The sequence below is a fragment of the Peromyscus maniculatus genome, chromosome 7 (assembly GCF_049852395.1).
Source record: "Peromyscus maniculatus bairdii isolate BWxNUB_F1_BW_parent chromosome 7, HU_Pman_BW_mat_3.1, whole genome shotgun sequence".
Classification (NCBI taxonomy): domain Eukaryota; kingdom Metazoa; phylum Chordata; class Mammalia; order Rodentia; family Cricetidae; genus Peromyscus; species Peromyscus maniculatus.
Window position 1 is genome coordinate 68,399,714 of NC_134858.1, and position 20,512 is coordinate 68,420,225.

General features: G+C 49.9%; 1 protein-coding gene across 1 annotated transcript in view; it reads right to left on the reverse strand.

Moving 5' to 3' along the window:
- Nucleotides 1-20,512, reverse strand: part of Lipc (lipase C, hepatic type) — a 133,534-nt gene that overhangs the window by 14,749 nt on the left and 98,273 nt on the right. Inside the window, 6 exon segments of the mRNA XM_015997939.3 lie at nt 1,420-1,662; nt 5,010-5,243; nt 7,038-7,155; nt 8,597-8,779; nt 9,093-9,140; nt 10,965-11,155. Coding sequence (XP_015853425.2) covers nt 1,420-1,662; nt 5,010-5,243; nt 7,038-7,155; nt 8,597-8,779; nt 9,093-9,140; nt 10,965-11,155 — 1,017 coding nt within the window.

Here is a 20,512-nt window from a genome sequence, read left to right on the forward strand (position 1 = left end):
CTTCCGCCAAAGCTGCACTCAGCAGCGTTTACCCAAGTCCTGGCAGGGAGGGTTACAGAGAAACAGGTCCTTTGGTGGTTCCATCAACTATCTCGGGGGAGCCAGGGGAATGAGGGCCAACTTAGTGAAGCTCCAATCAGGAGGTGCCATTTGTCTCGACACGCCAGACCCTGACCGAAAAGGTATAGCACTTACCCTAGAAAAATATGAATAGTGGCTTCTCAGCACACCAGGGGTGGGCAATGTGTTCTTTTTAAGGTAGATGTGGCTTTCAAAATGCTGGTGGTGGCTGGGAGCCCACATCAGAGATGACCATGGCCATGGCGCTGGAGAAGGGGTAGTTATGTGGCCTGTGTTCAAGGCCATGTTCCGGCACTATCAATAGAATGTTCTGCAAGATTGGAATGGCTCTGTGTTGTCTGACTTCGCAGCCATGTATTGAAACATTTAAATCAGGGTTTAGAATGTAGTTCAGGAGGTAAAGGCCTTTGCCAACAAGCCCAACAACCTGAGTTTAATCCCTGAGACCCACATGGTGGACAGAGAGAACTGACTTCTGCAAATTGTTCTTTGATGTCCCTAAGTGCACCATGGCGATTCCCCCTCCCTCCTCCAATATTATATGATAAATACAAGTAATAAAAAAATGTGAAAAGTGCCGGGCAGTGGTGCCGCACACCTTTAATCCCAGCACTCGGGAGGCAGAGGCAGGCGGATCTCTGTGAGTTCGAGGCCAACCTGGGCTACAGAGTGAGTTCCAGGAAAGGCGCAAAGCTACACAGAGAAACCCTGTCTCAGAAAAAAAAAAAAAAAAAAGGTGAAAAGTATTTAAATAGCCACATAGGGTGAGTGGATGGCTACCCTTACTGGACAATGATATATTGATGACAGAGTTGACCAGATAAGTCTCACAGGGTGTCATCTACAGCTTCCCCAGGGCAGTCTGATATGGCCACGAACACACTGATCCCACGGTGAGGGACATCAGCTTGGACCCATGAAACCCTTGCTTATTGGAAGGAATGAGGAGGAACTGCGAGACTAAGGACTCAGTCTCAGCTTTATCCCTGGCTGGTTTCAGGCAATCCTGATGAGTCCCCTCAACATCACTGGCAAGGTGGTACTATCCTCATTGGATGTCCCTGGAGCAAGATAATGTACTGAAATAAAGAGAAATAATTGTTCCCAAGGGACTTGCTGCCTGCCAAGCTGCACTGAGCCCCTGAGGTGGATGGGTTCTGTCAGTGGACAAGAGCACTGGTGGGTGACTGGTGGGTGAGACAATGCAGAAAGACTGAATCCTCAGAGCGTTAGTCGTCCCTACAACCCTGTGCATGTGTACAGCTCTTCGTCCATGGCTTCCTTCTCTTGACACTGCAGCCCAGAAGAAGCTCCTGAACCTTCAGGTAGGACACTCACCTCTGAAGGGGGCCTGGGCTCGGGTGATGAGGAAGAGCTTCTTGCTCTTGCCTGACCAGTCCCTGCGGATGTCATAGCCCAGAGTGTTGCAACGGCCCTTCTTGCAGCTCAGACACAGGCCCTGGCTGAAGCTGTCCATGTCACTGCACTGGAAGCCTGTGCTCTGCAGATCACTGTGTCGCAAGGAGTCAATGAAGAGGTGCACCGAGCGCTCATGGGCACATTTGATGGCCTGGGTTATGGCTGAGGTGTAGGATAAAAAGATAGTTAGCCCTCTGAGCCCCAAGTGGCCCTGTGGAGATATTTTATTTGTGTTCCCCAATAAAGCTTATCTGGGGATCTGAGGAAAAAGCCAGCTGCTATTTTAAATATAGAGGTCAGGCAGTGGTAGCACATACCTTTAATCCTAGCATTCGGGAGGCAGAGATTCATCTATCATTGTGAGTTCAAGGCCACACTGGGAACAGAGCCAGGTATGGTGGCACACGCCTTTAATCCCAGCACTAGTTAACTATAGAGGTCTGGAGGTCTGTACAGACAGGAGGTAATAGAGCTGGGTGGAAAGAGGAAGTGATGTAGCTGGGCGGAGAGAGGAAGTAAGATGGCAGGGCACAGAAAGGTATATAGGCGTGAGTACACAGGAAGTAGTTCTCTCTGGAGGCTGAGGAGTTGGTGAGGTGAGGTTAGCTGTGGCTTATTCTACTCCTCTGATCTCTCAGTTTTTACCCCAATATCTGGCTCTGGGGTTTTTATTAGTAAGACCAATTAGCAATTTGTCTTACATGGCCCCAACGAAAAGACTTATGGTTTCAGTCCTAGGCAGATGTGTGTGTGTGGTGTGTGTGTGTGTGTGTGTGTGTGTGTGTGTGTGTGTGTGTGTGTGTGTGTGTGTAGCAGGATGGCTTGGCTGAGTTCTCCCAGACAATGGGTCTGTTGCAACAGGAAGCTAAAGAAAGTAGACCTCTAGATCCCACACTGAGATCAGCCTGCTATGATAATAACATGGATTAGGAGGTATTTTTATGAGCACCCAATGTTACTAGGTAAAAGCCAGATAGCACAGCTTGCTTCTGAGGAATTCCCCCACGGTTAGCAAAGGCCCAGTGCTGAGGTCTAGACAGAGTTACTTGGCTAGGGCCGTGGGCTTCTTCTTTTCTTACCACAGCCAGGTCAGCCAGGTCTAGGGCCTAATCCTGAAAGCAACATTTTTATGTGTTTAATATTCTGGGGTGGTGGTGGGTTGGTGTAGAGCGAGATGGCTTATTGAGGAAAGGGACTTGCTGCCAAACCAGAAGACCTGAATGTGATCTCTGTGACTAACATAAAACTCCTATAAGTAGCCTACACACGCACACGTGCACACACACGGGCATGCACACGTGTCCCCAACACACACAAAATAAGTAAAATGTACTAAAAATAAAATTTAAATTGTGTGTATGTGTGTGTGTGTGTGTGTCTGTTCGTGTATGACTGTGCATGTGTCACAGAGCAAGTGCTGAAATGAGAAGACAACTTTCAGGAGTCATGTTCTCCTTCCTCCTTGACATGGTTCTGGGAATCCAACTCAGGTCATCAAGCTTGCATGGCAAATGCCCAAACCCACTGAACCATCTTCCTGGTCCATCAACCTTTTTCTTTTAAGACAAAGTCTCCTGTTACCCAGGCTGGCCTTGACCTCCTGCCTCTCGAGGGCTGAGATTACTCCATGTCTGGTTTTATGCAGAGCAGGTGCTGACATCCAGATTCTCCTGTATGCTGTGCAGGCTCTCTGCCTGCGAAGCTGTACACCCATCCTCCCATAGTGAAATTTGACCTTTTTAAAGAAAACTTTCCAATTTCTAATCTAATCTGCAGCCAATTATCTACAATGATGTCAGGGCAGTCAGAAGACACAGAAGTACCCAAAGCCAGGTCAGGCACGGGCCACCTCGCCCGGAGCCACTTCCTCTAAAGTTTTAAGACTCAAGGCAACGTGGGTCATCTCGGTCACCATCAGCTCCGCTGCTGGTGTCAGTTAGGAGCACTGTACTGCTGCTGTCTCCTCAACCACGCCCCTGCAGCGCCTGGAGGCAGCTGTTCTAACCAATGAGAAAACAGCCTCAAAGACCTTCGCTGGCCTCTGGTAGCTCACTCTGTGCGGGGTGGGGTGGTGCGGGGTGGGGTGGGGTGGGGTGGGGTGGGAGGAAAGCTGTTATCAAGCTGCCTTCTGCATAGGTGTGGCTGGGGGGGGGGGAGTGCCCCGGAATGGGAGCACGTTAAACAAAGAGATGGATGGAGGACTTGGAGTTCCTCCTCACCCCCAGTTAGGCAAGCAGGGTGCGTATAATTAGTTAGGTCATTTTAAGTTCAGCATAGAAGAGAAAATGGCAGCAACTGGTCAAAGATGTGTTCACTAGGCAAGGGGTGACCAAACACCGTCCCAGGGCCTGTGCTGAGCTTGGCAAGGAGGGGCTGCAGCTCTGAGAAAGGAGTGGGTGAATCAGCCGGGACCTGTTGCTGACCCGGGGAAGGGTGACTGCTGGGGAGATGTAAAGACAGATAGGGGGAGTCCCCAGAAGGCTCTGGGGTGTAGAGGAACGCTGGAGGGCAGCCAACTGGGGTTGGGGAGGCAGTGGGGGGTGCGAAGGGCTTCCTGGTACTGGAGAGGTGAGGGTGGCGATGGAATCCCCGGGGAGTGCTCAAGCCTGGGTTTGGATGATAGGGGTGGGAAGCGAGTGTGTAGAATCGGGGTCTCCAGCCCTCACAGAGTGACCTGGCCTGCTCTCATCTGGGTGACATAACAAGGAGAAATCTGGGACGCCTGCAGTGTCCCTGATCTTGGAAGGTGTGCTTGCTGGTGGCTTGCATGCGCTTTAGTTCCTTTTCACCCCAGGTGTGCTCTCAGTGTGCATGTCCGTGGATCTGCTGCTGGAAGTGGCATGGGCAGGAGTGAGAACAGTGGTCAGTCAGGAAAGTGTTTGCCATGCAAGCCTGGGGCCTGAGTCCAACCCCCGGAACTCAGACACGAGAGCCAAGTGTGGCGCGGCGGTGTGCTTGCTGTCCCCATGCTGGGGAGGCAGGGACAGGCAGATCCTTGAGGCAGCCGCCCTAGCTGAATCATTGAGAACCAAGCTAGTGAGGTACCATGTCCCCAAAACCAAGATGGAGGTTGTCTTCTAGCTTCAGTATTTCCCCACACACAATTGCACACACACACACACACACACACACACACACACACACACACACACACACACACACAAGTCATAGACCCTCCTGTGGCTCTAGAGAGTGGAAATTCCCCAAAGTGGAAAGTTCCAGAAAGGCGAGGACAGCAGGTGGGGTCAGGACTCAGCTCTCACAAGGGCAAATGCTCCTGGAACAGCTTCCTGTGTCTCTGGGCAGGAGTGGGAAGTGATGGTTCCTGATGGTGCTTCTCCAAGGCCCCGGGAGCTGTCACAGGGAGCAGCTGCCTGGGGACCACCGGGCCCCCAAGCGGCCTTTGAGACCCTGCATCGGGGGCTCTGTCCTTGCTGAGGTGGTCCCTGAGACCTCAGGAGAGTGTGGGAAACAGGCTAAGGCTCCAGGCTATGGCTTTCCATTCTTACCGTTTAAGCCGTGCTCTGCAATGTGTTTGTAGAGCTCCAGGAAGTGGCAGCCGGGCTGGAAGGTGCCGCCATTGGGGTAGAAGTCATAGTGGGCAATGGGCTGTTGGATGCCCACACTCAGGCCCATGTGCTCCTGGGTAAAGGTGTGAATGGCGTCCACAAAACTGGCATCATCTGGAGAAAGACGGTCGCTGGGGGAAGTGCCCTCAAACAGAGGGCCTGCGGGGTCCAGCCCTGGTAAGAAAATGAAAGCCGGCATAGATCAGCGTGGGGAGGGCAACAGAAGGTTCTTCGCCCAGCTCCGATATCATTGAGCATTTCTGAGCCAGCAGGAAGAGGAACACGAGTGTGTGGTGATTTTCCAGAACCTTAGACACTAACTTTTTTTTTTTTTTTTTTTTTTTGCTGTAAAGCCATAGTAACTCACGGTGCTGAAAATCCGCCAGGCCAGGCATTATTCTAAGGGGAGAGAGGTTTGCAGATCAGGAGGTAACAATCAGGTTATGAGTGAATGCTTGATTTATTAAGCAAATCAATTTTAAGTGCCTCCCCTGGTAGTTTCTACAGCATCTGTTTGCATAAACATGCAGCAGCCCACGGTGCTCATTATGTGCAGTTCTGACTTCTTGGGCAAAGGAAGCATTTTTTTTTTTTTTTTTTTTTTGCCTGTGTGTCGTCAGTAGTCTCCTTGAACAAGCTGGTTCCTGCACTCATTGGAAGGTCCAGAACAATCTTAGGAAGGGGTGAAAATGTCGACATGTGGGGCTTAGTAAGCCCCAGGCTCCCAGCGACAGCCCTGCTGGCAGGGACAAGAAGGGCTCCTGGCTGACTGCCTGGGGAGGGTACCTGTGCACTGTGGACTCTCCTCCTCTGACTTGTCTGAAGCACCCTTTGGTGGCAGGCCTCAGCCCCAGCCGGCCGCCATCCTTGACAGTGAGCTGTTAGGTCACCTGCTCTCCAGCCCCACCTGCGGCGGCGGCCGGCCTTGGTGTGATCCGTATTTCTTTCTTTAGGCTGACAGCAAGATGGCTGCAGGGTACGGAGCCCTCCTGCTGTCACCTGGGTGGGTGGCCTGGTTAGAATGCTGGGATGTGACAGTGCCCGTTAGAATGGGGAGGCCGAGGGCTCAGGCCTGACAATGTCTCACTTCGTGAAATGCTTTGTTTTTTCTTTTTCCATTCTGTGTGTAGTGTGTGTGTGTGCGTGTGTGTGTGTGTGTGTGTGTGTGTGTGTGTGGTGTGTGGTATGTGCATGTGTACGTGTCGGGGGGGGGGGCACCTCTGCAGGTGGGTAGGTGTGCAGGTAACACCTGGACATGGATGGCAGGAGTCATCCTTAATTGTTCTTGCACCATATTCAATGAGCTAGGGTCTCTCAATCAAACCCTGAGCTCACAGGGCTGTGCAGCTTGCCATGGGGCTCCGGTCTTTGGCTTCCCGGGCTTGAATTACAGGGGGAAAGCCACACCTATTTGGCATTTATACACTCTGGGGAGCCCAACAGATTCCAGTCCTCAAGTTTGCTTGCAATATTCTCACCCACACTTTGTGGAACTCTGACCCTCTAGCAATGCTTCTAGCAAGGCAAGGCATTTGTGTACATTGGAGTCAGGAGTGTCAGGCTAGATACAAAGTTGGAGCCTAGCCTGGGCTACATGAGACAGGTCTCAAAAAAAAAACAAAACAACAAAACAAAACAAAAAACCCAAAACAAACAAACAAACAACAACAACAAAAAAAAAACCACACACAGATAAACAAAAAAACCAGTAAAAGTTTCTTGTTACAAAATATAATTGGAATCCTCTTTTGGACCCGTTTGGAACAGCTCTGAGAATAGTTCCGTGGAAGACAGGTCATAGGAAGCAGGCTCTCCTTGGTTCTGCGTTCTCATGGGACAGCAGCAATTCCAGATAGAAGACTTGTTGGGGAGTGTTTGGTGTTGTCATCGATGAGCATAGGGAAGCAGGTGTGTGCTCCCTGTACCCAGCCACCACCGCGCTTGTGCGGGGTTATCCAGCAGAGTTACCTGTGATTCTTCCAATCTTGTGCTCTCTACCCATGGAGCTCCCTGCGAATCCTGAGACGTGCGCTCCCAGGCTGTAGCCAATTAGGTGAACGTTGCTCTGAGAAAACTTCACAGATTCCTGCGAGACAGGACAAGAGGGTTGAGGGAGGAGTTGGTGTGAGGACAAGAGCCTTCCATAGGGCCTGCTTCTGTGGGGCACCCATCCACGCTTGGTGCTGCCTGTGAATCAAGTGCTTTATAATTGTCAACTCACTAACTGTTGTCCTCTTGGGCGATGAGGGACAGGAGTGACCTTTATTTGGGATATCCTGGTGACTGTTGCCTCCTGCCTGCCTGGCTTCAGCTAGACATTGGTGCCCTGCAGTAACTGGGGATCCCCCTGTCTTTACGTTTCAAGCTGTAATTATAGGGGGGATGCCATACTTGTGCGGGATTGATGACTTCTGAGTCTGTTTAGATTCCTTCGAACAAATGTATCCAAACCAGCTTCTCTGAGCCATACTGGGTAAAATATAGTTGTAGGCCACACTGGGGCATCCAAACTGTGACCCACAGGTTTCAAGAGCATATATACATTTATTTTGTGTGACATAATGACAGGACATTGTCATTTACAAAGTTCATAATGGATAACTGAGCATTTGAACTTTAAACATTGTGAGAAAAATCTCAGTTTTCTTTTCCCAATGTTTTAAAAATATTAGGATAGTGTGTGTGTGTGTGTGTGTGTGTGTGTGTGTGTGTGTGTGTTCAGAGGACAACTTGAGGGATTCAGTTCTCTCTTTCTACTGTGGAGGTCTTGGGGATTGAACTCAGGTCCTCAGGCTTTGCAGCAAGGGCCTTAACCCGTAGAGCCAGCTCACTGGTCTCAAATGTTTTATGATTTTGTAATGAGCTGCATTCATAGCTGTTCATATGTCCTGGTCCACTTTCTGTTGCTGTGAGAAAACACTGACCAAAAGCAACTTGGGGAGGAAAGGGTTTATTTTAGCTTACAGATTACCACGAGGGGAAGTTGGGCCAGGGACCTGGATGTAGGAACCAAATCAGAAACCATGAAGGAACTCTACTTTCTGGCTTGCTCTCCATGCCTTGCTCAGCCTGCTTTCTTGTACAACTCTGGACCACCTGTCCAGGGCTGGCACCGCCCACAGTGGGCTAGGCCCTCCCACGCCAATCATTGATGATGATAATGATGATGATGATGAATAAAATGCCCTGCAAGCTTATCTACTGGCCATTCTGACAGAGGCATTTTCTCAATCAGTTCACTCTTCCCAGAGGACTCTAGCTTGGGTCAAGTTGACAATACACTAACCAGCACACCATGGATACAAGGGATAGCCTAGCAAGTATTGGAACACTGTTGCTCCAGGATAATGGAGGGGTGTACACACAGGAGTGACGGCTGGGGAGTAGGAAGCAGATGGCTCAAGGGACACCTCAGGTCTGGTCTCAGACCTGCAGGCTGCACACTGAGGTCTCCCCGAGTAGCAGGGAGATCTCTCGGAGACCAGCTTACCTCCCTGACTGTCAGAGGGGCAGGTAGGTGGACTTACCTCCAGCCACAGGAGAAAAGCAGCCACCTCCTGGCCTACAACACGGGTGTTGCGGACAGCGACAGCGTAGTGTTGGTGTGCCAGGGAGATCCAATCCACAAACCCTACGTTCACAGGTTGGGACTGTCGGGACTTCAGTGCACCCATTAGCTTCCAGATCCAAGTTTCTAGCAAGCCATCCATCTGAGGGTGGGTCACAGGTTGTCAGCTTAGCTGGGAGGGGAGAGGGAGCCCTGTGCTAGTTCCTGGGGTCACTGAGTACTTAGCCCTCTTCTTTCCCAGTTTCAAGGACAGTTCTAGATCTTTCTCCCCAACCGAAAGGCCATGGCCTGGGATTCCTCAGCCTAGAGCTGAGGACATTTGGGCTTGAAGAGCTCTTGCCCAGCTGTCTGCCCATCTCTAGCTCCTCCCTCCCACCCCCAATGTGGTGTCAACCTCATCTCCACCCCAGATTTTGAAAACACAGTGTGCCCAGACCTTGCCACATTCTCCCCACCTGAGAATCACTGTCTGAATTTTTCCCCACGGTAGCTCTTTCTGAGCCCTAAAATAATGGAAAAGTGTATGAAAATGAGGTCCAAGAGTTGACTTCAGAAGGTCAGCTCCACAGCGCCTGGGGTCCCACAGGGGCTGTCCTGCCCTCTTCGCCCTTTGGTGGGAGGAACGTGAGGTCTGGAGCCCTGCTCTGTGTGTCCCCCTGCTTGGGATAACGTGTGGGTGTGCCCACTGTGTTCCCAGAGCGGGGTGTTTGTTTTGTGCCTTGGAGACTAAGCAGAGAAGGCAGGAAGGTGGTCACAGCCGGGTCTAGGGTATCCCAGGCAGTCTTGTGGAGGCAGAAAGGGGGCATAGAGGTGTCTGAAGACTGGAGAAATTTGAGAGAGTTTAAGGTCAACGGGCAGGAGGGGCAATGGTAGAGCTCCATCCTCATACCCCGCCCCCACCCCACCCCCACAGCCACCCTCGCATCCTTCCAAGGGAGCTGAGCTGTGTTGATTGAAGAAATGTTTACTGAGAGTCAACATCGCAGCTGAACTACTTTGCATGTGTATCACTTAATCCCTGTGCCTCCGTTTCTTCATCAGCAGCATGGGGATGGTGCCTTCCTTCCAGGAGGGTTGTTAAGACCAAAGGAATGAGTGGTGGGTTCCCGAGTTTTTAGAACAATTCCAGGAGCCCAGCCAGACCTCAAAATCCTGGTTGTCCAAAGAGCACATTTTGCTATAGGAGTCTGCAGCTTTGTGTTGCATTTCAAAACCCAACTTAATGATTTGATCATTAATTCAGTTAACAGACGTTTTGGAACACGCGATGTGTGGTGGTGGATATTGGCCTGCAATGCCAGACAAGAAGAGGGCAGAACCTTTCCAGGGAGGAACTTACAGCAGAGTGGGTCAGAGAAACTGAATGAGCCGGCCCAGGAACCGGAGGAGCCAGAGGGCACCAGGCGGGAACTCAGGGACCCATTGCTACACCCTGGGGAAGGGCTGGGCTGTGGCAGGGATGGCCTGCAGGAGGCCCTGATTGAGACTGTGCCTATAGGGAAGGGAAGCTCACCCAGAGAAGAGAATGAGGAAGGGGGCCTTACAAAGTGGGCAGAGGAGGTGACAAAAGAAGGTGACAGGTCAGACGGGTGAGCCAGTTTATTCTCTAGAGCAGGTGAGGTGGGGGTTTCGAGAATATTTTTCATGTCTGGCGATAGACTGAAGTCATCGGAGTGATTGCCTGACATTCCTGGAGCTCTAGGTCTGACCCCAAGCATTGCATAAACCAGACACACCGACACACAGCTGTTGTCCTAGTCCTTGGAGGTGGAGCCAGGAGGAATAGGAGTTCAAGGTCACCCTTGACTATATGATGAGTTTGTGGCCTGCTCTTCAGTCAAATAATTTTCAAGTAGATGGCAGAAAATAAATTCCAATTCGTTTGTTGTACGAGAGTGGCTTCGTTGGGAAAGCACCTGCCTTACCCACAGCCCCGAGTTTGAGTCTTAGAACCCACATAGCATTTTTTGATGTAGTGCTGGAGATGGGTCAAGGGTAAGAGTACGTACTCCCTTTGCAGAGGACCTGAGTTCTGCTCCCAGCACCCATGCATGGCAGCACACAATTACCTGTGACTCCAGCTTCAGGGGATCCAGCACCCTCTTCTGGCCTTGGCAGGCACCTGCACTCTCTTGCACATACACAGAGACATACACACAGGCATAACATTTCCACTACCCTGCTTACTCCTGGAACTGAGAAAACTGGGAGGTGCTTTACCAAGGCCATGTGTGAGGTTATCATGGGCATTGTCAAAATCCAACGCACTAGGAAGAAAGGCAGGGAGCAGGAACACACAGAGAATACAGCACATCAGCGCTTCCTACCGACCACCCGTGGATGATCATGACCAGCGGCTGGGAGGTGTTGAAGCCACACTCTTGCAGTGTTTCTGGATGCTGGACTCGGAGCTGACAGCCTAGGCGATCACTTTCACTTCTGAAGAGCAGGAATCTGATCTCTGTCTTCTGTAATGGTTTCCTTACGTCAGTAGCTCCATAACTTCTTTCAAATGGCTCTGGAATACCAAGTCAGGATTGTGGGTTAAGCCTGCCATGTGTTCCATCAACATAGGCCCTAAGACTACCTACAGGTGGCCCAGCTAGTGCTTACTGGGAGGTCCTGGGAACCAGCATTAACTCCATCTTTGAGGAGCCGAAGGATATTCATGGTGGGATGGCCAGATGGTAGTGGGGGAACTTGGGAAGACCCCATACAAGGTAAGTGACCTGACCTTCCCCCTGGTAAGTAGCCAGCAAGGCACTCACTAGTTGCCTGTCTCCAAGGCTTGAGGCCTGTAGGTAAGACCACCGGGCCTGAGACTGGCAGATAGTCAGCCTCACCCCAGATCACACTGCTAGGATGAGGCAGAATCAGGATTTGAACCCAGCTCTGTCTCCAGGGCTAGAGAGCCAACAGAGAGAGGATGTCACTACATGTCACCCTTCCAAGCTCATCCTGTTCTCACCGAAGGTATAATATGTAACATAAACCTTGAGGGGACTCGTTGTGGAGGAATAGATGGGGAGAATCTCAAAAAGGGTGACGGATTGTCCTTGAATGCTAAGCCTGGCCTGGAAGGGTTGCCTGGGCTGTGTGTGTTTGGGATGGGGAGTGGGGCCTTCCAGTTGAGGGGAGAACATGAAGGATGACTCAGAGGCATGAGAGCTCCTGACCAAAGGACACGAGGAGGCTGGGCAGGATAGAGCATGGGTGCCAAAGACCTTGGAGTTTATGCTGTGGGGGCGGGGAGGATAGCTCAGTTGGCAGTGTGCTTGCTTTGCATGCCTAAGGACTGGAGTTCAATCCTCAGCACCCACACATAAGCCAGGCCCAGCAATGTGTGCTCGGAATCCCAGGTTGTTCTGGCTTCATTTCCACAGATGTGATAAAAATGTCCCAGCAAAAGGCAACTTAGGGAAGAAAGGCTTATTTGGTTTACAATTCCAGGCTACAGTCATCGGTTCGGAGACGTCAAGACAGAAACTTGAAGCAGCTAGTCACACGACAACCAAATGCAGAGAGTGAATGAATGCATGCCTGGCACTCAGTAGCTTCCTCTAATCCAGACCAGGGCTCCACACTGTCCACTTTCAGGCTAGATCTTCTCACACCAGTCAAGGTCATCCAGACAATTCCTCACAGAAATGCCACAGGCCACCCTGCCTGATCCAGAGAAGCCCTCACTGAGACTCTCTTCCCAGGTTATTCTAGCTTATGTCAAGTTGACAATTAAAATTAACCATCACACAGGTTGACCTCTGACCTCTACACATATGCTGTGTGAGGTGTGCTCATGCTCACTAACACACAAGCGTTTTACACACACACACACACACACACACACACACACACACACACACACACACTATATGTATACATGAAAGAAGAAAATGAGGATGAAATAGTCGACATCTCCTGGGGTTGTTACAAAGATTCAATCAGCTCTGTTAAGTGCTCAGAACAATGCCTAACATGGCCTTAGCACCTGGGTAAGGGTGTATCGTGAAGCTAAGCTCAGATCCAGCCCTGGCCTCTGGCATGTCTCATCTGTGAATCTTGTCTTTCTGTGAAAATGTACCCCTGCCGGTCTCCCAGGGCCAGTTCCTGCCTGTGTGTATTGACTCTGGATTTACATCTGAGATCACGTTTTAGCCCAGGTGCCCAGGACCTGCCAGCTGAGCAAGATGGAAAAGAGTTTTCCCATAGAAAGCCCGGGTAGAACCAAGCGAACGGCTGGCTCCCCCTTCTGCCTTTGGCTCCCTTTCCCAAGTGTGCGAGGAGGCAGATGTGCTGATCATCACCCCTTCATCTTCTGACTATGCCTGTTGGTCACCTCTGACGCTGAGGTCTGCCTGGGTCTGAGCTGGAAGTAGGTGGGAAAGCAGGGCTTTGCCTGTGGCTGCCCTGGGGCTCCAGCGAGGATGCCACAGGAGGCCTGGGGAGAAGATGGAGCTGCAGTGGAGTCTAGGTCGAAGAGTTTTCAAACTCGTGGCCAAGAGAAATGATGGAACCAAAGGGACTCTGATGCCTAAAATAGCGCGATTCAGTGGAGGATGCACACACACGTTGGATTCAGTGGAGGATGCACACACACGTTGGATTCAGTGGAGGATGCACACACATGTTGGATTCAGTGGAGGATGCACACACGTTGGATTCAGTGGAGGATGCACACACACGTTGGATTCAGTGGAGGATGCACACACACTGTTGGATTCAGTGGAGGATGCACACATTGGATTCAGTGGAGGATGCACACACACGTTGGATTCAGTGGAGGATGCACACACACTGTTGGATTCAGTGGAGGATGCACACATTGGATTCAGTGGAGGATGCACACATTGGATTCAGTGGAGGATGCACACACACTGTTGGATTCAGTGGAGGATGCACACACATGTTGGATTCAGTGGAGGATGCACACACACGTTGGATTCAGTGGAGGATGCACACACACATTGGATTCAGTGGAGGATGCACATGTTGGATTCAGTGGAGGATGCACACGTTGGAGGGATGCTGTGGCGAGGGACCTGGTGCTCCTTTGCACAGCTCCAGGAGTCAGACATAGAATCCATGGGAGGGCATGATACAGAGAAAATACTTGACTTTCATTGAAGAGACTAGCACAGAGACAGAATGATGGGAGTAAACCAACATAGATAGGTTAAGTGATTTTGTATTAGATCTTATTTACTTGTGTGCATATGTATATGAATGTATGTGTGTGCTTCAGTCCAGGTGTGGAGTTCAGACGACAACTTTTGGGAGTTGGTTCTTTTCTTCCACCTTGTGGGTCCCAAGAATTGACCTCAGGTCACCAGACTTGCCTACAAGTGCCTTCATCCACTGAACCATCTTACAGGGGCCCCAAGACAGATTGTTAATACTAACATCCTAAAACATACGCTGGGAGATCAGGTTGCTGAGATCGGGTTCCAAGGAACATTTGGAGTATTTCCTTTCATCCAAGGAACATTTGGAGTATTTCCTTTCAGTCTTTTTTCTTCCTGCAGAGACATTTGTCCCACAGATTGGAAAAAAAAAGATTTATTTTTACTTATGTGTATGTATGTGAATCGGTCTATGACTATGTGCACCTGAGGGCAGGTGTCCATGGAACCCCATGGACATCAGATCCCCGGGAGCTAGAGTTACAGACAGTTGTGAGCTGCCCAACATGGGTTTGGGGGAACTGAATCCAGGTCCTTTGCAGGAGCAGCGTGCATGCGCTCTTAACCGCTGACCCATCGCTCCAGTCTCTCTAGAGAGGTCTATTTGGCCGCTCCAGGGATCAGATACCAGTGGTTTTATGTGCCTCTTCACCTGCCATGGTGCTTTTTCAGAGCGGTAAAAATGCTTCACCAACATGTTTGTGAAAGGTGGTAGGATTTATCTGTTTCATTTATATTTAGTTTGTTGCCAGATTTTTTTTCTTCTGTATTTAGGACAATGCCTTGATGGCTATCCTTATGTTTAAATCTTTGCCCAAATCTAGGTGATCTCTAGTTGATATTCCTAAGAGCAGTCTTGTTAGTTCTCAGGGATTAGCCCATTTATATCGCTGTATAAAATCATATGCATTCATGTTGTTTTCAGTGTATTTGTTTTCCCAGGACTAGGAATAGCACCCGGGCCCTCACACATGTTGGCCAGCACTCTGCTGCTGATCGACATTCACAATCCATGTTTCAGCCTTTTTTCCGTGTGTGTGTGTGTGTGTGTGTGTGTGTGTGTGTGTGTGTGTGTGTGTGTGTGTGTGTACATGAGGTCAGAAGAGGACATGAATTCCATGGAGCTTGAGTTACGGATTGTGAATAGCCTGTTGTAGGTGCTGGGAACCAAACTCAGGTCCTCTGCAAGGGCAGCAAATGTTCTTAATCACTGAGCCATCTCTTCAGCCTCTCCAGTCTTAAGAGACAAAGACTCCAGTGACGTGAAGCCAGATGGTACTGTGGTTTTGAGAGAGGCAATATCACCTGAAGTAAATGGCCAGCTACTGCAGGAGAATCTGCTCCTTTATCTTGGAAAAGGAGGTGGTGGGGGCTTAGGAGACCTAGAGTTGTCTTCCATATGGTAGTAAGTTCCTGAGGATGCCAAACACCTCTCCTTTAGTCAGAAGGAGTTCAGATCTTATTCCTTACAGTGATTTCTGTATTCTCAAGCCAGCTCCTGGTTTGGAAGATCCTTAGAAATTCACACAAGAACAAATTACTTCCTCTTCTCTTGGGCACAGACGTCGTCAGGTGGGTGACTTCGGGCAACTGAGCTGTGGCCATGTGGCCTAGGAGAAAGCCAGCTGAAGGCTGTGCTTGGCTTGCCTTCCTTGTGCCCGCCATGCCTGTGCAGGATGCTTCTGCTCCGTGAGCGTGTGTCAGGTGCTTGCTGGGTCCTGGATGAAGTTAATGAGGCAAGCACATGAGAGGGAGGCCTTGAGTGCTAATGTGCCCCCGCAGAGCTGTTTGCAAAACATCTCCGCAAATTCATTATTTAATTGTGCTCGAGTGTGTACGTGTGTGTGTACGTGTGTGTGTGTGTGTGTGTGTGTGTGTGTGTGTGTGTGTGTGCATTCGTGCGTGCTCACCACACTCTTGCTCTGTAAACATGTATTGTTGAAAATATTCCCAGACCTGGCAGGAGTCCTTTGGAAAATCACAATTTCTCCATGTCCCTGAAAATTCTCCAACCACATCCTCTGCCCAGGGTGGAACATTCCCATGAAGTAAATGTAGCTGCCACTCTGTGGCTGCTGGCATCAAGCCAAGGATTTAAAGTTGGGCCGTGTTGACTTTGGAGTTTCTTGTATGGGGCGAGGCATTGCAGCTCAGTTGGTGAGTGCTTGCCTGGCATGCCTGAAGCCCTGGGTTCAGTCCGAGCTTTGCAGACCCCAATGTGGCGGCCCAAACCATAATCCCAGCAATTGAAAGCTGGAGGCAGGAGGATTAGAAGTTCAAGGTCATCCTTAGTGACACAGGGAGTTTGAGGCCCGCCTGGGCTACATGAGCCCCTATCTCAAAAAAGGGGAGATGGCTGAAGAAACAGTTCAGAGGCTAAGATTGTAAATTGCTCTTGCAGAAGGTCTGATCTGGTTCCTAGCCTCCACTTCAGATGGCTCACAACTACCTCTAACTCCATTTGCAGGAGATCTGGTGGCTCTGGCCTCCTTGGACAGCTGTGCTCAGGTGCAATGTGTCCACACAGAGACACACCTGTCCACATAATTAAAAATGATAAAAATCAATATTTTAAAAGGCCGTGAATTGGGAACGCTGTTCTCGGGCTTGTGGCTTCTTTTTCCGATCTGGCCCTGTAGGAGTCCATTAGGGCTCCTCCTCTGTGCAGAGCTTGTTCGTGCACTGTGGGGCACGGTGCTGGAGGATGGCGGGAGCCAGTGCTCTGTCTCCAGATTGCCTGGCTTGAGTCCCAGCTCTGCTGCTAAGGCTCTGTGGCCTTAACCTCTCAGTCTCCTCTGTGACAACAGACCGGCCGGAGCACCCCCACTAGGATTGTTATCAGCCAGAGGTGAAAACACATTGTTTCCCATGGATATCCAGCCTTTTGGCTTGCTGGGCCACACTGGATGAAAAAGAATCATCTTGCCACACAGCAGTGTCCAGCCCATGGGTTTAGAGAGAGTGTATGTGTTTATCTTTTCTGATGCTGGGGCACGAAGTTCATGCAGGAGACCTTACAGTTCAGTCATGAAACCACAAAAAAAACAGACACCCCCCAATACACACACAGAAATCTCATCACGGTTTAAATAATTTACAATTTTGTATTGGGTGGCATCCATAACTATACTGAGATGCACCTGATTGAAACTAAATATAGGGAAAAAGTTGTCTTCTCTTCAGATTAGCTGAAATCCTGATCTTCCAGCCTTCACCTCTACAGTGTCTAGGACTACAGGCTTGTGCATGTGTGCACATGTGCATATGTGTGGGTATATATGTGTACTTGTGCGCGAGTATATATGTGTGTGCCTGTGTGTGTGTGTGTGTGTGTGTGTGTGTGTGCCTCTGTGTATGTGTATATGTGTGTGTGCCTCTGTGTGTGTGTGTGTGTCTGTGTGTGTGTGTGCCTGTGTGGGTGTGCCTCTGTATATGTGTGTGTGTGTGTGTGTGTGTGTGTGTGTGTGTGTGTGTGTGTGTTTGCCTGTGAGTGTGTACCTGAGTGTGTGCCTCCATCACCCTATTTTAGGTCGTGGTGGGGAATGAATCACAAGTCACTAGTGAAAAGAGAGACTGGATTTAATCAGGGTCATTGATATAGCCTGACGAGGGGCCCGCTTACTTTTGAGGAGGGCATAGGCACATCTAACCACCCCACTTGTCAAGAAGCTAACAGGAGACAGAGAATAGAATGACTTTGACTATTACAAGTTAGCCACAAGCCAGCTTCTTGGAGTCCTAGTACCAGGCAAGATCTCTGGGAACTTTCTAGGCAGAACTCCCATGAGAATCTATGTGCCGGATGGGGACTGGATCATACTACTCAGGCACTCTTCTCCACCCTCTGTGTTCCACATTGCAACCTCAGTACTTCAGTTTCTAATTTTTTTTTATATCTTTAAATTTTATTTTTTGTGTATTAGTTGCATATATTGTATGTGTACCACATGAGTGCAGTGTCTAAGAATGTCAGACGAAGGTGTTGGATACCCTGAAACTGGGGTTATAGATGGTTGTAAACCACCAAGTGGGTGCTGGGAATTGAACCTAGGTCCTCTGCAAGAGAAGCAAGTTCTCTTAACCACTGAGCCATCTCTCCAGCCCTGGTATGGTACTTTAAAACTGGCTGCAGGGGAGTATTTACACTTTGGAAAGAATTGACAGAGTCTAAAACTCAGGTTTGAGTGTAATTTCTTTTTACAATTTATTTAATGTGTGGGCGTAGATGTGCATCCATGGTGTGGATGTGTGGTGGGCAGAGGACAACCTGTGGGAATGGGTTCTCTCCTTCTACTCCGTGGGTTTGATGGTTGGAGCTCAGGTCACCAGGCTGGGCAGCAAGCATCATTGCCACTAAGCCAGCTCGCAGGCCCTAGACAATTGTTTTGATGAGTTTAGACTTGCACAAAAGGTAGAGAAATATCCTGGATTCAGATGGCTTCTGGGTCCAACCCTGAAACCCCCTCAGAGCTAAGGAACGGTGGGAATGAGAAGATGAGTTCCAATAGCTCAACAAATGCTTGCTTTAGGTGAGGGTGCAGGATCTGACCCACCTGCTGGAGCTCGCACAGCGGGTTACCCATGAGGAGAAAATCAGGACACGGGCTGCTGCCCCAAGTGCAGCCTTCTCCGTGGTTATGGGGGCGGTTGGCCTTTGGTCCCGGGTTTGCCGCCCGTGGATGGACTGGATTTGTGCCTGCAGTGGCCCTGTGGGGCGGGTGCTTCCTGTTTATATATCTGCACACTTCCTCACCCATCCACCCCTCCATCTTCTGTGCATTCCACTTCCCAGCAGCAGAACTCTGCCTTTTGTCTAAACAGTTTCTGGAGCACGCTGCTTAGTTTTTAGTTGTTGTTACTGTTGTGATTTTGGTTTTTTTGTTGTTGTTATTTTTTTCTCATTTAAAATTATATCTGTTGCATAAAAAAAATGGAGTTAACAATAGAAAGTAGAATTTTAAAAATACCTTACAAGCTTCTCCCCCTCACAGACAGACTTCTTCTTTTTCTGCATTCCTATTCTGCACACAGAAGTAAATATACATTTTTTGACACAACGGTGTAGATGACCTTTTTATTTTTTCATCTCACAGAACACAGTAAACATTCCTCCATGTTTCTATGGTGTTCATGTTCCCTTTTAAAGACTGAGTAATATTCCACCCAAGGCGTGTTTGCTAACATGTGCAGCCTCTTCCTCGTCACAGGGTAAGTGATGTATTCCTGACCTGTTCACCTTCATCAACTCAACTTCACAGAGAACGTTTCTTCTTAGAGAATTATTCCCACGAGGATGGCTGGCTGGTGTGGGAGTACTTGATTACTGATGTTGCTTTTTTAACATGATGGTAAAGCATGTTACAGCCCACCCCCTCCCCTGGCGTCAGCTGTAGTTACCTCCAGACCAAGGAACCCGTGCTGGCTAGTCTTATGTCAACTTGACACTCAAACTAGAGTTGTCCTAAAGGAGGGGACCTCAGCTGAGAAAAATGCCTCCTTAAGATCCGGCTGTAGGGCATTTTCTTGATTAGTGATTGATGGCGGCGGCGGCGGCGGCGGCGGGGGGGGGGGGGGGGGGGGGGCAGTCCATGGTGCGTGTGTCCATTCCTGGGCTGGTGGTCCTGAGTTCTATAAGAAAGGAGGCTGAGCTGGATGGTGGTGGTACACGCCTTTAATCCCAGCACTTGGGAGGCAGAGCCAGGTGGATCTCTGTGAGTTCGAGGCCAGCCTGGGCTACAGAGTGAGTTCCAGGACAGGCACCAAAACTACACAGAGAAACCCTGTCTCGAAAAGCAAAAACAAGAAAGAAGGCTGAGGAAGCCGGGGGAAGCAGCGCTCCTCCATGGATGGCCTCTACACCAGTTCCTGCCTCCAGGATCCTGTCCTCCTTGAGTTCCTGTCCTGACTTCCTTCCATGAGGAAGAGTGCTGTGTAAGAGCAAGCCAAATAAAGCCTTCCCTCCCCAGCTTGCTTTTAGGAATGGTGCTTCGTCACAGCAATAGAAACCCTAATTAAGACAGAACCCAGGCGGAGACCAAGAGGTCTCTCATGTTAAAGGTGATGATGGGGACTGGGACATGGCTCAGCTATTCAAGCACTTGCCGTGTAACCACCAGGACCTGCTGTTGGATCCCCAGCACAGAGTGGGAAGTTAGGCATGGCAGCACAGGCCTGCCCTCGCTTGCTGGAGAGGCAAACACGGGAAGCTTGCTGCCTGGCTAGTCCAGCTGACCCTAGGTCCCAGGGTGAGTGAGAGAGACCTTGTGTTCGAGCTTGTTTTCTGTTGTAATAAACACCGTGAGAAGGAGCAGCCTGGGGAGAAATGGGTTTATCTCGTCTTACATTTCTAGGTCACAGTCCATCACTGAGGGAAGCCGGGGCAGGAACTCACGAGGAATGCTTCTTGACGGTTCCCTCACTGGCTCTCTGGCTTGCTCAGCTAGCTTTCTCACGCAGCTCAGTCATACCTGCCCAGGGATGCTGCAGCCCATTCGGGGCTGGGTCCTCTCGCAGCAATCATCAATCAAGACGATCTTCCCCAGACAAGCCACAGGCCAGTATGATGGAGGCAATTTTTCTGTTGGGGTTCTCTCTTCCTAGGTGAGTTTGAGTTGTGTCAATCGTGACAATAAAAACTAACAAGCACACCCTGTCTCAGACTGTCTCAGAAAGTAAGGTGTAGAATGGTATAGGAA